General features: G+C 41.1%; 2 protein-coding genes across 8 annotated transcripts; one reads left to right on the forward strand and one right to left on the reverse strand.

Annotated features, from left to right (window-relative positions):
* Nucleotides 1-4: 4 nt before the first annotated feature.
* ankmy2a (ankyrin repeat and MYND domain containing 2a) lies at nucleotides 5-11171 on the reverse strand. Of its 4 annotated transcripts, XR_005706503.1 has the most exons (12): nucleotides 10835-11171; nucleotides 10401-10452; nucleotides 9838-9902; nucleotides 7137-7275; nucleotides 6905-7003; nucleotides 5238-5398; nucleotides 3510-3724; nucleotides 3029-3164; nucleotides 2585-2713; nucleotides 1930-2059; nucleotides 1223-1532; nucleotides 5-678 (listed from the first exon to the last, which is right to left on the reverse strand). XR_005706503.1 is itself a non-coding variant. In XM_040118949.1 (11 exons), the coding sequence occupies exons 1-11, from the start codon at nucleotides 10949-10951 to the stop codon at nucleotides 1399-1401; spliced, it is 1377 nt and encodes a 458-aa protein (XP_039974883.1). In that variant the 5' UTR covers nucleotides 10952-11171; the 3' UTR covers nucleotides 5-1398. The 4 variants fall into 4 exon arrangements, 3 of the variants coding, with proteins under 3 accessions (XP_039974883.1, XP_039974885.1, XP_039974884.1); XM_040118949.1 differs by having other exon boundaries at nucleotides 5-1532; XM_040118951.1 differs by lacking the exon at nucleotides 10401-10452 and having other exon boundaries at nucleotides 5-1532; nucleotides 10835-10944.
* pkdc (protein kinase-like domain containing) lies at nucleotides 10843-15235 on the forward strand. Of its 4 annotated transcripts, none has more exons than XM_040118958.1 (5): nucleotides 10843-10895; nucleotides 12748-12807; nucleotides 12894-12959; nucleotides 13064-13455; nucleotides 14463-15235. In XM_040118958.1, the coding sequence occupies exons 4-5, from the start codon at nucleotides 13085-13087 to the stop codon at nucleotides 15064-15066; spliced, it is 975 nt and encodes a 324-aa protein (XP_039974892.1). In that variant the 5' UTR covers nucleotides 10843-10895; nucleotides 12748-12807; nucleotides 12894-12959; nucleotides 13064-13084; the 3' UTR covers nucleotides 15067-15235. The 4 variants fall into 4 exon arrangements, with proteins under 4 accessions (XP_039974892.1, XP_039974891.1, XP_039974893.1 ...); XM_040118957.1 differs by having other exon boundaries at nucleotides 10877-11075; XM_040118959.1 differs by lacking the exon at nucleotides 10843-10895 and adding an exon at nucleotides 11178-11292.
* Nucleotides 15236-15866: the final 631 nt, after the last annotated feature.

A 15866-nucleotide genomic window follows, 5' to 3' on the forward strand; every position in this document is an offset into this window, starting at 1 on the left:
TTATGAAAAAATTGACAGCGAGGTCTTTGAATTATCCAGGAAAGAAAACAAAAAAAAAAACAAAAAACAATAGGATGTTTTTTCTTGTAATAAGAAATTACTTCTGAGTCGACGTTGATGAGAGCAGGAAGAGTGAACCGAAACAGTAACGTTTCAGGCTTCAAAACCAAAACATTAAGCTGGAAAGACGTTAAACGCTCTGTAGAGCTGAGAGGAACTGAAAAGTCGGAGAAAAAAAAAGACCCACTCTTTTTTAAAATAGACAGTAAACAACGTGTTGCATCGGTTTGGATTAAAGTGTGCAGGGGTACCTAATAAACGGGAAACTTTTGCCTCGGTGATGATTTCGGAGTCAGGTCAGATCATCACTCTAACTACATACAGAGAGAGAAAAAACAAAACCCTGAGAGAAGTAGAAAAAGGAAGACTATACTATAAAATATGAAAATCTACTGCAAAAAACCGATGAAGATGGTCTTTATTTAATGTGATTAATATCAAGTTTTTGATATTATTGGAGGTCATTCAGGGCAAACAAGGCCTCACTGGGCAAGTCGTTCACCTTCAGCTTCTCTGTCCATTCAGGCCGCAGGATAAATGAAAGAACATCACTGACTGTTTCAAAACAAAGGAGCTTTGTTTTTTGTGTTTTTCCCCCTGGACATGGCGTTTCTGGTGCTGTGTACAACAAGTCTTGGTCAACAAATGATGTAGCATTTTGTGGAGAGGAAAAAAAAAAAGGGGGGGGCTTTCATTCAGTTAAAATTTGGACAATCCTGAGCATTAACATCATATTTCATGATACAATAAAAATAAATTCATGTTTATGTCGTTGATATTTAAAAATCTACATTATTGGTCAGTATTGTGCAGCCATGCTATCCACTCAATCTACCACGAGGTTATCAGTACAAAAAAACAAAACAAAAAAACACTCCCAATAACAAATCCAATACACTGCAAACAAACAAGAGCTCTGATTGGCTACACAGTCACGGCTTTCCCGCACAGGTTGCTACAGTTTGTTTAAGGCAGATTTACGTTCCATCATGGATGCGAACCATTAGCTCTTCACATATTCCCCACGACTCCTCCCAGCGGCCTCCACCACAAAGACATCATCCTACGCAATTTTCCCCATTCACATTTGACAGTGTCACCTGAAAAAAAAAAAAAAATGAACATATAAAAATGACAAAAGCACGGCCGCTGTGGCACAAACCTTCCTCGGATGCTTTAGTGTCTCCCCCTGCCTTTGTGACAGTCTCGGGTCAATAATAAATATGGGTTCTTCTCTCCCGCTGGACCGGTCCTTCCCTGGCTTTCAGTCTCACGGCCAGTTTGCTCTCTCGGTCTGTGGAGTACGGATGTATTCTGGAGAAGGTGGGTAGATGGTCCTCAGTTGTCAGCTGCTGGGATGGAAGTGGGGTTCGAGGTTTTTGCTGCAGAGTCTGAGGGGGCGGCCTGGCTGTTGGTCTCCACTGAGAGCTCCTGTATGGAGTCTGTGGCCTCCTGCACTGCTTTACTCTCCTCTGAAAACACGAGCACAATGTTGCTGCTTGAGGTCTGACTTTGCTTTTCACACTGAAAGTAACATGATCCACGAGCCACGTGAGGCTGTGATCAGCCATCATCAGGTTCTGTCCTGTTAGTTTTATGAACTTGACTTTTGCTAAAGCTCCAAGAAGCTTTAAAATTTTTCCCAAACTTAAACTTGAGACATCAAGAAAAAAAATGTCTCAACAATTATGCTCCTGCATCCTGCACCCGCATCCATCACCGGCACTAGTTAGCTCCCAGTCAACTTGGAAGCAGTTTTCAGGTACTTGCTTGCTAAAATGACCCTGGTATTGATGCTACTTGTGTTTCAATTACCCCGTTGCAGTGTTTCATCGGTCCCATATTTTGTGTCTTAGACTGATGAAGTACCTTTATTCTGCTGCATCCTCAGTTTGGCCGATTCTGCTTCTTGCCTCTCTCTCTGCTCTTGGAGACTCTTACAAACTTTCTTGTGGGTGAACCAGTGCATCTTCTGGCAGGCCTGGTTGCAGTAGATCACCTGGGGAAAACAAAGAGTTCACTTGACCTGAACATGCAACTCATTAAAAAAAAAGAAAAAAAAAAACTACAAACAAAAAGACTGAGGAACCAGCCGCCGATGAGGCCAAACTAGGAATTCCTGAGGTATTTTGTGAGAGGAATTTCACCCAAAGTTAAAAAAAGGAAAGTACATCAAGAAGACAAGAAGGAGAGTAGCACCAAGATAACTGCATTTGTTGGACGGTTCTACGGATGTTACATCACTGCACTTTAATTTTGTGCTTCGTTGTCTGCTTGTACAAAGTAAAATGAAAATATAATTTGAAGTAGATAAAAGAACTGACAATGACACACTGACACACAAATATTTGAAAATATCATCTTAATGGCTCTTTAAGATCTCCATTGTTTTATAAGGGGAATTCACTTCTCTGCAGAGAAGGTACCGTCCAAAAGCAATGCAGATAAGAATTGCATGTGTATATGGAGGAGAGTCCGTTGTTCTGTGTGTAAGCTGACATGTTGCAACAGTTTTGACTCTCACCATCTTACAGATGGAGCATCTCTTCTCGGCTCCTTTCTCTCCACAGGAGGTGCAAAACTCCGCGTCCATGAAGCCGACCTGACCTGTGATGGCCTGCGTCAGCACTGACAGAGCTGTGGGGTCGTTACCCTGTAATGGAGGAAAGAAGAAGAAAAAAAAAAAAAAAAAGAACCTAAGAAAAATGATCACAACGTAACCATAACGCACAAGGTTTTACATTTAGATGGCGCTCTCACTCAAATCCAGTGTAGATTCTGTCTTCAAGACATGAGCTCTCAGTTTACAGCAAGAGACAGTGATTCCCTTTTCATCAAGTTACCAAAAACCTGCAAGTCTAAACTGAGGGCTCTAATGTTCGGATGTACCGTGAAAATACCTGCTTTAAAAACACGCTGCTCGATATGGTCGCCTCTAAACCGTTTTTAATCCTTCATCCATACTCACAATCTCCACAGGGGCGATACTCCGCACCAGCTGCTGCAGCAGAGTCGCGTCGCAGTAAGGGAACTTGCGAATGCACTCCCGGATAAACTTCTCTTGATAGACAGGGAACCCATCGCCGTCCCGACCCTTCAGCAAACTGCGGGAGAGATCGAGATCGAGAAGATCCTTCATGTTGGGAATGCACATCACTGTAACCTGAACTTTTAACATTTGTCACGAGAGAGGAAATTTCAGAACAGACAGAGCAGAGCTTCAGTCAGGCTCCTCTCGGTTGCATCGGACTGACAACACTGACAAAGACAGAAGCTCAAGACATTAAAAACTTAAGAGGTTTAAAAAAGTTGCTTAGAAACCGTATCTATTCTACCTCCCATTCATTTCACATAAAAACCTTTTCCTAGCATAAACAGATACAAGCGTTTATATCTGTAATGAGCAGCTGACGATACCGTAGTCTTCAATGTCACACACTTGTCCTCACCTCTTGATGAGTCCGTCCAGCTTGTCCTCGCGGTCCTTGAGGAAGGAGGCACACTTCCCCAGCACGCAGCTGACGTAGTGCATCTTCATGGCCAGCACCTCGTTCATGTCCTGCTGCTTGACGCACTTCTCACAGATGAGCTCCATCACCCGGCGGCATTTGTCCAGAGCCTCCACCTCAGCCAGCAGCGGGTTCTCCTTCACCAGCATCACCATCTGGGAAACACCGGAAATTCCTCTCAAGGTCCATTTGTAACAAAAATCCCGTTTATCCAGAAATAAACACGGCTAATGATGGTGTGTTTCCTAATTTAACACGCTGACTGCAACTCGACCTGGAATCCTTTTTTTCCATTGTTAATTATTTTTCAAAATTGCTTCAGCATTTATCGTGTCAAAGATAACGACAACTGCTCACTACACATTTTTAGAGGAAAACGTGATTTTTTAAAATCGTAATTAAAATTGGCAAAAACGGATGAAGCAGATGTACACAAAGCATTCCTTTCTTTGATGCAGCCCTCAGGTTAAAATACAGAAAAGGTTTTTCCAGACCACAAGAACTGAAGGAGTGGAACCACCTATTCAATTACTTGCTGAACTACTTAGCATTTTCATCAAGATGTAAAACTATTGCTTAATATGGCATCTGGGCAAAAAAGTAGATGTATAACTATTCATGGTTTGCGTCAGATTAGATTTAATGTCTCCCTTTCTAAAATTCCACAAAAGTCAAAAAAAATTGTAGACCTTGCATTACAATGCTAAGAGTTGGGCAGGTTGAAGATATATGACTTGAGACTTAGTCAAAGTTTTTGCTGTATATAATGATGTAGACACAGTGTCTGTTCGACATATCCGGTTGCATTAGGGAAATATTGAAATCAATAATCAGGACTGCTTCATGGCAATAATGCTTTTGCACAATTTCGCATCAATGTGACGTCAGGCTGTGATTTTTCAGGTCTTAAATTCACTGATTATTTTATCAATTAAGAGTTTCTCAATTTAATTTGTGTAAAAATTTACCATAAAAATCACAAGATCTAATAAGTACCAGAGCTGTTCTGGACTCAGAATATTTGACTCTCTCTCCACCGCACACACTTTACCTCCTTTGTGATTTTAATAAATGTATCATTCACAGCCTCCACCCAGTTAGAGTAGGCCGACGGTCCAGTGCACCTGCAGGGCAGCACTAAACTTCTGCAACAGCCTACACGCGAGTCTCATGTTTTACCTCTAAGACTCAGAGTTTAATACCGTTGTTCATTCACCATCCCTGATGTGAAAAGATCAGATTTCCACACGGTCAGAGAAATTAAAACTGTAAAAATCGCATTGCTCTCCGTTTCCGTCGGCGTTCCCTCTTTCCATTACATGCTCATGGTGGAGGGCCAAACGGCATGAGGGTTTCCAATCCCACCAGTCACTGCAGCAGCCGATCAGCTCTCTGATTACTTGTCTCCTCTTTTCACTAAGGGATGTAATCAGTGAAACTGAAGAACCACAGAATTCAGAAGATGAATAATCCTCTACTATTATTATTCCCCAGACGGAGGAGGTGGAAATAACCACTGTATAATGAGATATTAGAGGATGGTAGGATGAGGGTGGTGCAGGGCTTCAGGATGAAGAACTTTATTTAATTCAGTCTGCATCTGAACATAAATTTACAAAACAATTTAAAACCGTTCAGATCCACAGTCCCTGTCCAGTGGTGTCCTACCTTGACAGGGTTCAGGTTGGTGCTCATGATGACCTTGTGGAGGGGTCCGGCCAGTTTGGTCGGCAGCTTGGGTTCCTTCTCCAAACCCTGGGGCTTGGTGTAGTAATCCAGTCTGGCACGCGAGAAGAAGTTGTTGATCACGGTGACACAGTCGTGTTGCCCTGGGGAGGGAAAAAAGAAGGTAGCTCATTTTTCAACGTGATTGCACCATCCGTCACATGTTTATGTTTAATCAGAGCAGGCTACATGCTATCTAAGTGTAACAGGAGACAGTTTGCGTCAGTGTGAACATATTCAGGCCTAGAGACCTTGGCCTTTTTCAACAACTTCCGACCAGATGTGTTTGATTTGGTCGGTGCGCTCGGTCAGATAGTGTAGTGCGAGACTGTCAAAGAAGTACGTCTTGGAAGGATCCAGACGATGGAAGCTCAGCTTAAAGAGGACGATGAACAGAAGTCGGATTTATCAACAGCACGTCTCTGTGTTGAGAGGATCTGTGTACGCTCTACGCGAAAAACAAACGAAAAAGTAGAAACGTAAGGTAAAGACGTCAAACTGAAATTTGAGTTCTCCAGAATTTCTCTCAAAGAAAATATAATTTTAAAAGATACTGCAGCTATTGCGCATATTTTATCTCTAAATAAATAAATCGGAGTTTCTACCTTTAAACGCTATGTACAAGTCGTAAACTTGTAATTACGGAAACTCTGGTGTGACACGAACATGGAACAAGAGGTTTCTTGTCTTTTTCAACGAACAGAGCACTGGTTATGTCCTGTTGGTGATTTAGACGGTCCATCCCTTTACAACATTCAGCGTTTGGGAGAACCCACAGTGCTGTTTCATTTTGTTTCTGTACTTGTGTTTGTAAGGTTAGGACTTTTTCCCCACTAGATGTCCCGGTACTTTTGGTCCATGTTGTTTCAAGACCGCCAGCTCCAACACACTCAGTCCTGTGTTTGATCACATTATACGAAAGGAGGTGGTCTAGCTAGCATCCGTCTCTCTTTTATTGGTCCAGATATGGTAACGGCAAATGACCAGACTGTCAAAACTCAAGGGTAGTCCCGTGACCTCTGCACTCTGTACAGAGTCATGGAGGAACGAGGGGAGTGTTCAGTCACAAATGGCTAAAACCGTCCAGGCCCCATCTCGTTAACTGCCTGCGCAACTGCTGGAACTGAAGTGATATTACAAACCATTTTTAGGTCATTTCAATTTACCAGTACCAACATCGTCAGCCAGTACCTACAGTGTTCTCTAGGGGGCGATGTCATGGAGAAAAAAATAAATAAAATTTAACTTAAAAACGTCTTTTCTTTGGTGGTTTTCAATTTTGAGCGAATAAATGAACAAGTCGAAACAAACACTAAGGATACATCGTAGCAATAATGAATTATAATTTCTGGACTTAAAATGAAAGAAAAACCTGTACTGTGTGGTTTTGTCCTAATAATGTCTCTTGAAAATACATTAATTACCATTAGACCAAAAAGGCGAGAATCTATTTGGTGGTTTAAAATACCTCACAATATGAATGGGAAAAACACTTTCTGTGACTAAGAAAAGTGGTCGCCCCTCGTCTTTGTCTGTATGATGTAGTGACTAATAAGACATACAACCACTGGACTGCTGTGTGAGAAAGGACACGTCGCATCCAGACGTACCAACAAAGGCGGCCATTTGTGCGGCGGTCCTTCCAACAGAGTTCACCACATCCGTTTCTGCCCCCGCGTCCAACATCATCCACGTGATATCAGTCTTCCCTGCAGGCACAGAGGAAGAAAAGTCACGACACACAGAGGGAGGGACTTTCCAAAACAACAGAGACGGGACTTCTACTCATTTCGCTGCGACGGTCAACTCTAAAATACTTCACCCGTTACACTAACGGCGTACCTGACAGGCCGGCAAACATCAGCGCCGTGTACCCATGCTCGTGTTCATTGCAGTTCACATCCGCTCCGTGCTGCAGCAGCAACTTGCACATGTCTGCCTTTCCTTTGTAAGCAGCGTGCATGAGAGGGGTCATCCCATACTGTGGACGAGACAAAGAAGGCTGACAGAGACTGTGCTCTTCACATGGACCATTTCACTTGAAACACTATGAAGCAAAAAGGTTATTAAAAAAATAAATAAATAAATAAATAGAGTTAATCATGAATATAAACATCTGTGGGAAAACCACAAACAAAACCAACACATTTCAGATACTGTCGCTACTAATGGTCTCAATAAAGGGCTTAAACTGTTATGCTTTACTTAATATTTTGCATGTGTGTTTTTCATTTTTTACCATCACTTTCTGAATCGTCCTAATTACCTTCGCCACCATATGTGCTACAAACTTGAAATAGTCAGTCAGCTTGATGAAGACCATTATGCTTTACAGAGTTTACATGACTAAGGGATGCAGATAATCATTTTTTACATTATTTATCAATCACACCGTCAATGAAATTTTAGAAAATAGTGATAATTTCCAATGATTATTTCCTAGAGCCCAAGGCAGTGCCTTTAAATGTCCTGTTTGTCTGACCAACAGCCAGAAACCCAAATACAATCAGTTTACATTATCATTTGATTTAATATAAATGACATGAAACAGAAAAGTAGATACATCTCACACTAGAGAAGCTGGAATCAGAGAACTGACATTTGAGCTTGAAAAATGACAGAATCAAAATGGTTGCTGAATAATTATCTGTTTAACAACTAATCAATTAACAGATTGTTTCACCTTTACATTCATTAGCTGTATTTAAGTAACTGTACTTATGTACATGTCACAAACAGGAAATCTTGTTTTCCTAATGTGAGCCTCGCTTTAAACCGAACTTGTATTTTGTATATTAACATTTTTTCCTTTTCGTTTTTTATTTTTATTTTGCCTTGGAACCTTTTTCTCTCTTTTCACACTTTTTGAACGTGGTTTTTCTACCTTTGAGTACTGTACCAACCAAATATTTTCAAGTTACTGACTGATGATGCTAAATTGGCTACATGCACCAAGTCCCAGCATGTAAAGAGAAATCACAACTACTTCCACCTGTTGCAGTAGAATTTTGCTCATTACTCGTATCAAATTTAACAGCAGATCCCAGTCATTGTCACAGAAGATGTGAAGTTGTCTGCTACCTAGAATTTACAGTATGTTTGTCATTGACCAAGGTCAATTTTTAACCTGAAATTTGCAACACAATTTGATGGTTTTTTTTCTCCTGTCACGCAATGAGGAAAGAGCACAATGTCCTGAAGCTACTGACAAAGACTCAAACAGCATCCGTTACTTAACAGAACATCCATTTCAAACAGCTGATTTTGACAGGTGGACACAAAGAGTGACAGAAAGAAGGAAGGACCTCTTCCAAAGCCCTTGAGTGTGATGACTCACGAGTCCTCTTGTCCCACACATATGTCACTGAACAAAGGAAGAGCTTTGCTGAAAGATCTTATCCTTTTTTCTCCTTCAAAAAAGCTGTCATCCTGAAATGTACCGACCGTACTGTGCAGGAGAAACCTGAAGTTTGTCTCTCATGTGTTCGTAACACTTTTTCACTGATGATTACATTCGAGTCAGAGATGCAAGCTAATATTTTCTTCCCAAGGATAATTAAAAAGATGAGCTTTATAAAAACCTGCCAGGTTGTTTGATGCATATGAAAATGTTATAATACATGAAAATACTCTCGGTGGGCAGTTTACTAGGTACACCTAAGTAAAACTAATGCAGTCTAATACAACAGCCCTGTAATAAATCCTACCTTTATGAAGGTTATAGTGTTCAGTTTATATCGCCAATACACTTCAACAGCCTCCAATCAGCACTTCTCTAAAAACGTTTCAACAAATCTGAACACTATAACCTTCATGAGGTCAGGACTTATTGCAGGAGTGTTGTATTAGACTTTATTAGCTTTAGCTAGTTGGACATAATAAACTGCTGACAGAGTGTAAGGAACATCAGAAATTACGAATAAAGATAAATGAAACAGGCAGTAAAACGTTCAGATTTAGTGACGCATTGTATCTATAGGATGATCCAAGGTGATATGTTACTCCTGGTTGCGCATCTTTATTTGGTTTTATAGGGATGCAGTCCAACCTCGTAAAGCTTCTTAAAAATCTACCTTGCAGTTGACATAATGCTTTTTATATTGATAGTATAAAAGGGTCTTTGGGGGAACTGTAAATATCTTCAAAAACACAGTAAGTTAAATCCTGCCGGTTTACAATTTGAGACTTGATATTTGTGCCTAAAAATTATTCATCAATGCACAAGCCTCAAATATAAAAAGTGAAAATCTGAAAATAGGCATCACATGTTCTAAACTTTATGAGCCCATGTGTTTTTTTTTCCCCTCACCAGCACAATCCTCTTCTGATCCGTTAATGTATGATGTTTTATAGTGTTTCGATACTTGCACAAATAAAATAATACTAGTAACTACTAGGAGTTACTAGTAACTACTAATAATTACTAGTTACTAGTAACTAAAAAACATAAGCATCCTCGCATGTGAGTTGGGAGAAATGCAGGCTATTGGCAAAGGTGTCAGTCTGTTTTGAGAGTTTACTCTCGTCAGAAATGCTCAGTTACCTCGTCCAGACAGTTGACTCGAACATCCTTACAGCCCAGCAGCCTTGACGCCTCCTGGACATTGCCTAAAAGCACAAAACTCAATATTATTGCAGCACGAATACAACACCAAGCTTTACCAGCAGTTTATTCAGCTCTAAACAGTGAAACCACCTCTTTATTCTGAGATTTTTTCTGAAGATACTGTCATTAATTGACCTATTATAATAAAACTGTTACATAATGAATAACACTTGTTGATCTACAATGCAAACACTTCTAAAGAAAATACATTAAAATTAATTTTATCCTGGAAGTTGATTTGTGACTATGAAGACAGCAAGCTATCATAAGTAAGCTACTCCTGTACACATCATTAGCTATAGCGTTAGCTGCTACCATGCCTTGTCATCAAACTAACCATTACATTAACTGGTATGGTATAACAAAGCAGTCACAGATGAGAAAATGTGTTAAACTGACATTAATTTGTATTATCTGTGTCATTAACTTATCATCGAAGCTAACAGGAGCTAACTGCTGTGCGGTTTCCTCAGGGATTAGCGTTAGCCGAAAAGGCTTACCTGCGGTAATAACCTCAAACAACTCCTTTTCGCTTGGGGACAAGTCTCCCTTCTTCGGAGCAGACATGTTGGTGAGTAATAGTTTAAAATTAGTGTATAAGTGCACAAATAAAACGTGTAATTCTTGATTAAAACAATGCTTTCCGTGGCTCTGACGGGCTGGTGATGCTCGGTATATAGGCTAGCTCGGGTCACGCTGTCATTTGGAGTGTACCACCGCTTCCTCTTAGCAGGGGGGTATTAGGTTAAAGCCAAAAAAAATTAAAAAAAAATAAAATTAAAAACTGCAAAATTTATACCGTAAGCTCAAACATTTTCTTTCAGGAGATATATTGACAAATATACGTAAGAGGTATAATGATAAAATTAATATCTTATGGCCAAAACTTTATAATCTGCACAGTTACGACGGTTATTCAACCCCTTTTCCTTACCCGAAATCGGTTCCACGAAAGTCCAGAGAGGTCATTCAAACTGCCTCGCAGCGGAGCACACGTGAGAAGCGGGGGGTGGGGGTTGACATTTTCGCGTGCAAAACATCGGTCTTTCATCTGTGTTTTCACTTTTCTGCGAGTCACGACGAAGAGATAAGAGAGTCGGATTTCCCGATGATACTTCAATAAACACTGACTGGGACTGTTTTAAACAAACAAAAAAAAAACGGGAAGTGCAGAGGTGCGTTCGCTCGAGCGCCGTAACCAAAGCCGGATAGAATGGAAGCAGGTGTTTGGCCAGGTGTTCGTTAGGAACACCTGGCCAAACACCGAGGCAGCCCCCTGTGATACATTTCTCATTTCTGCCACTGTCACGACACAACGCACGCACGGCTCAGCGGGGTTTTTTTTGTTTATCCCGCTGTAAAAGCGCACAGGCAGCATTCACAGTGGGGAAGGTAGAACACCTCTGCGTCCCGCAGGCCACCAGCGCGACGTAACCTACAGCTTAATCTTCTGGGGGGGGCAGTTAAGCATTTTTGCTCATTTTGCTCTGCAGATACAGGTATAAGTTGTTGTTAATACCTTCACAAGTGATAACTAGATCAGAAAAGAAAAGTATCTATAGGTTATACAGACTTACCTGATGCTTGGTGAGTCTTGATTTGTCAATGAACTACTTAAGCATTTGCTCTTTCTTCTCTCGTTCCTCTTTTTCTTATCTCCACATGATCTTTGGAGAGAATTTATTCTTTTTTTCTTCTTCTTCTTCTTTCTTTCAGTTACATATAGTTGGTTGAGAAACAGTTCGGGCAGGGTCAGTGCGTGTCCATCCCATCCTCTAATCTATGCGCATGTTTCTTCCTCAAAATGTCAAACATGGGGGAAAAATACAAACTGCATGCTAATCCATTTGAACGGGCAGCTAAAGGTTAATCCTTGAAGTAATACTAAAACATGGCCTGTTCCAAAATGACTGATTATGATTATTTACTTATTTATTTATTGACATTAAATTTCGACATGTACTGCATGCGAAGGCATAGAAACAAGATGAATAATTACTTTCCCACTTTAAAACTGCACCATGTTATTATTCATATTGCATAAACACATAAAGCACAAAAAGGAACGTATTTTACAAACAGAAAAAAAAAAAGGCTGTGCTGTGGATTTCAAGTTTGTACTGTCAGGTGCTTATAATATTTACAAAATAACGCCGTACAATACAACAGCACAACCCATAGCATCAAGTTATTGAACCAAGGACCTGAATCAGGATTTCTATGAGGCGATCTCAACAAAAAAATGGAAAATGATTATTCTTCACAGTCGTTGCCAAGCTATATGATTGCATCAGCTCTCTCTTCAGAAAGTTACACTGTGGGCTAAAACTACAGCCCCATTTTTTTTTAGCCCACACTGGTTTCCATTTTGACATTTCTGCACTATCAAGTATGTAAATCGAATATTAGCAGTTTCTGTTTGCAATCTAGCTGTTATTGTACAGACAGCTGTCACTGGAATACTTTGATACTGAAGAGAAATTTAAAACATGACTATTTTCTAGCAAAGTCTGGAGTTGTAAGGAGCTTTCTTTATTATTTCTAAGCAGATTTTAAGGATATGATTTGTAAGTGTAAGTCACACTATTTTTTTTTTAAATATATGTCTCATGCCTGTGTGTTCAGGTTTGACTGAACAGTGTATTTGGGTCACGTCTCTCTCCGCACCCCCCTTTCAACAGTTTGCATTAAATTGTATAGATGCAGGTCTCATTATTCATTTAAAACTAATATGCACCAAATACAATCAGAGGTGCCAGAGTTGTGTGGGCACTCCAGTCCAACAGGTGGCAGCGGTACTCGTTTGGCTTACTTTATTTCATGTCTGTATCTTTAAACACCACAAAGGCTGGAGAGAATACTTCCTGCTATCCGGCTATTTGACACACATTTGGCATGAAGCAAACGGTAAAGTAAAGCGTTTACCTTCAATTTTGGCGTATTTGATGCAGTTGTAGTGTTGGTAACCAGTTTTATTTGTTTAAATGTTGTAGGTCATGGTAGCATCCTCCATATGTGTGTGAGTGAGAAAGAAACAAGCTTGATCATTTGTGAATAAGGTAAGTGACATAAAATAGTGACCAAACACCTATAATAACAAGGTTATCTACATAACAGCTGCTCGTACACGAGAACTGACACTGCGCTTCCTCTTACACTGCAGGGTTCAGCGCTGACCTGGGAAATGAAACAGGAGTACCAGGATCTCGTCCTGCGGGCGTGTGGTGCCCCATCTCTGCGTGTCGGCGCAAAGATCCAGACCCTGTGGAGCGGTTACGGGGAGATAGTCAGGCTGCATCTGGAGGGCTGCGACCGGCCGTCCGTGGTGGTCAAACATGTCAAGTTTCCAGAGGAGGCCGAGCACCCAGGTGGCTGGAACACAGATCGCTCCCACAGACGTAAAGTGAGATCCTACCAGGTGGAGACACACTGGTACCAGAACTATTCCACCGACCCGAGCTGCCGCATCCCCGCCTGCCTGGCTGCCTGTTCCCATGGAGACGAGATGCTGATCGTGCTGGAGGATCTGGATGTGGCAGGTTATGATCAGAGAAGGTATGACAACAAAATGTTGTGTGAAATACTGGGTAATACGTGGCTCTGCAAAGTCAGGGGCATCGAATGAATGGACAAACTCTAAATTCCCATTAAAATGACACCGTTAAACATTTTTTTATTGCTGAAAAAATAAATATTGAACAGCATGACAGTAGCCAAGATTTTAGAAATACTGATGTCAAGAGTTTAAATTCCCCCAGAACATCCCCACCCACCTGAGATTTCTTTCTGACAAGCTGCCAAAAAGCTCGTAAAACCTTTAGATTATTTCAATAATTTCATCATTTTATTTAACATTTCCTCCAAGTGTGGTTGATTATATTTTAATGTGATGGCCTAAATACTGTTTGGAAGGATATAATTCTGATGGAGAAATACTCAATCCCTTTGTCATAGTTGAGCTTTTGCTTAAAAGCAGTACAGCTAAAGATAGTTGTAATAAAAATGACCAAACTCAGCCTTCAATCTGTGTAATCTGTGTGTAATTACAGAGTATAAACTCTTCCTCAAGTTGTTAAAGCTCCCAAATTTCCAAAAAAAACTAAACTGAGGACGTGTTTTAGTGTCCTCAATGATGGCTGCAGCCCCGCTGAACAGTGGAGAAATCGCAGCCTTTTCAAGCTCTCGGGGCTTCTGTATGAAAACGGCAAACCCGTCTCCGCGGCTCGTTAGATGTGGATGCGAGTAACATCAGAATAGATCTGACGGTCAGCAGCTCAACCAAAGAGCCATTTTAGCATTTCAAATCCAATGTGCTGGAGTACAGGATGGAAATAATCTGTCCAAATATTAAAAACAAAACAATGAGAAACTGAAAGTGTAGACGTGACCGTACCTCAGTATTCTGTTTTGGCCTTTCCTTTTAAACAGCCTACGTACCGGTATTTTTCTCAGTTTAAAGACTTGTTTTCCAGGTATTTCAAGGCATTAAGAGGAGTGAGACCTGTTGAGTAAGAGAATAAATCCACTTGGGGCTGGATAAATAAGTTTGTTCTCTTTTGTAGGACCAGTGTGAAGGACAGAGAGATAAGGGCTTGCCTCAGCTGGCTTGCCCACTTCCATGCTCTGTTCCTGGGTGTGGCACCAGAGGGGCTGTGGCCTGTCGGCACCTACTGGCACCTGGAGACCCGGCCAGATGAGCTGGAGGCCATGGACGACGCCGAGCTAAAAGCAGCAGCCGGTGACATTGACAGGATCCTCAACGAATGTTGCTTCAAGACCATCGTTCACGGGGACGCCAAGTTAGCCAACTTCTGTTTTTCCCAGAGTGGACAGGACGTGGCGGCTGTAGACTTTCAGTATGTCGGTGGGGGCTGTGGGATGAAAGATGTGGTGTATTTTCTGGGGAGCTGCATGGAGGAAAAGGAGTGTGAAAATAGGGTCAATGGCTTACTGGAGTACTATTTCACAGAATTAAAGCTAGCTGTGAAGCAAGATGTGGACTTTGCGGCCCTACAGAAAGAGTGGAGAGAGATGTTTGCATTTGCCTGGACAGATTTTCATCGTTTTCTGCTGGGATGGATGCCTGGACACTGGAAGATCAACCGGTACAGTAAACAGCTGTCCAAGGAGGTGCTGCGCAAACTGAAGCTGTACGAGAAACTTTAAACGTCAGACAACCGCAGAAGCAAGCGCGCGACTGACAGGTGATCAGCTGGAAATCCGTTTAGGGAAAAATAAATCGCCCGCAAGCGCACACATTAAATCCTTTCCTCGCCCGTTTACGGTGAAGCATGCTTGTCAAACCATTTCTGGATAAATAAAAGTTTTTGAAAAATGCTTGGGCTATTCTTGTCTGTACTGCAGCTCTTTAGAGCAGGAAAAAACATTTCTCCATGTGTTCCAAAGTCGATTAGACGTCTCTGAACTTGCCCATACACCCACTGATCTCGGTTGAGGTCTGGTTTTATGCGTCCTGAAAATGACAAGGCTGAGAACCGAACGAGAGAGCATGACTAGAGTACATCCATCAGATCCTGAAAAGCTGCCCCTTACTGGGTCCTCTGATGGGGTAGAGAATAATTTAAAGACTTTCTCAATCTCTTTAGTACTAAGGGCTTTTAGTACTGAAACAATTAGTCAATCAGTGCATAGCAAAACGATTCGAGTAATTGATTAATCTATTTTATTTGGTGAAAAACAAACAAACAAACAAACATTGTCCAGTTCTAGCTTCTCTAATGTGAGCATTAGCTATACGCTCTGTTTATTCACCACTGTGTATTGATATCTTTGAGCTTTGGACTGATGGTTGGACAGAATAAGCAGTTTCATTATGTCACTTTGGGCTCTGAACATTTCAAGCTACTTCCCTTTACAAGAAATGACATCTTTTATTTTATTTTTTCACGGAACATTGTCCAAAGGTTTCACAAAGTAGCCTTAAGTTACACAAAACAATCCTTTTT

Source organism: Xiphias gladius, chromosome 22 (assembly GCF_016859285.1).
Source record: "Xiphias gladius isolate SHS-SW01 ecotype Sanya breed wild chromosome 22, ASM1685928v1, whole genome shotgun sequence".
NCBI classification, from domain to species: Eukaryota; Metazoa; Chordata; class Actinopteri; order Istiophoriformes; family Xiphiidae; genus Xiphias; species Xiphias gladius.

Bases quoted from the DNA above. Each gene is read 5' to 3' on its own strand.
- ankmy2a (XM_040118949.1), bottom strand. From the start codon at position 10,951: ATGAAAGACCGATGTTTTGCACGCGAAAATGTCAACCCCCACCCCCCG. The intron at 7,004-7,136 runs GTACGCCGTTAG...CTGTGCCTGCAG, and splicing joins GATGTTTGCCGGCCTGTCAG to GGAAGACTGATATCACGTGG. The intron at 5,399-6,904 runs GTACGTCTGGAT...TTCCCTCCCCAG, and splicing joins ACAAATGGCCGCCTTTGTTG to GGCAACACGACTGTGTCACC.
- pkdc (XM_040118958.1), top strand. From the start codon at position 13,085: ATGAAACAGGAGTACCAGGATCTCGTCCTGCGGGCGTGTGGTGCCCCA. The intron at 13,456-14,462 runs GTATGACAACAA...TCTCTTTTGTAG, and splicing joins GCAGGTTATGATCAGAGAAG to GACCAGTGTGAAGGACAGAG.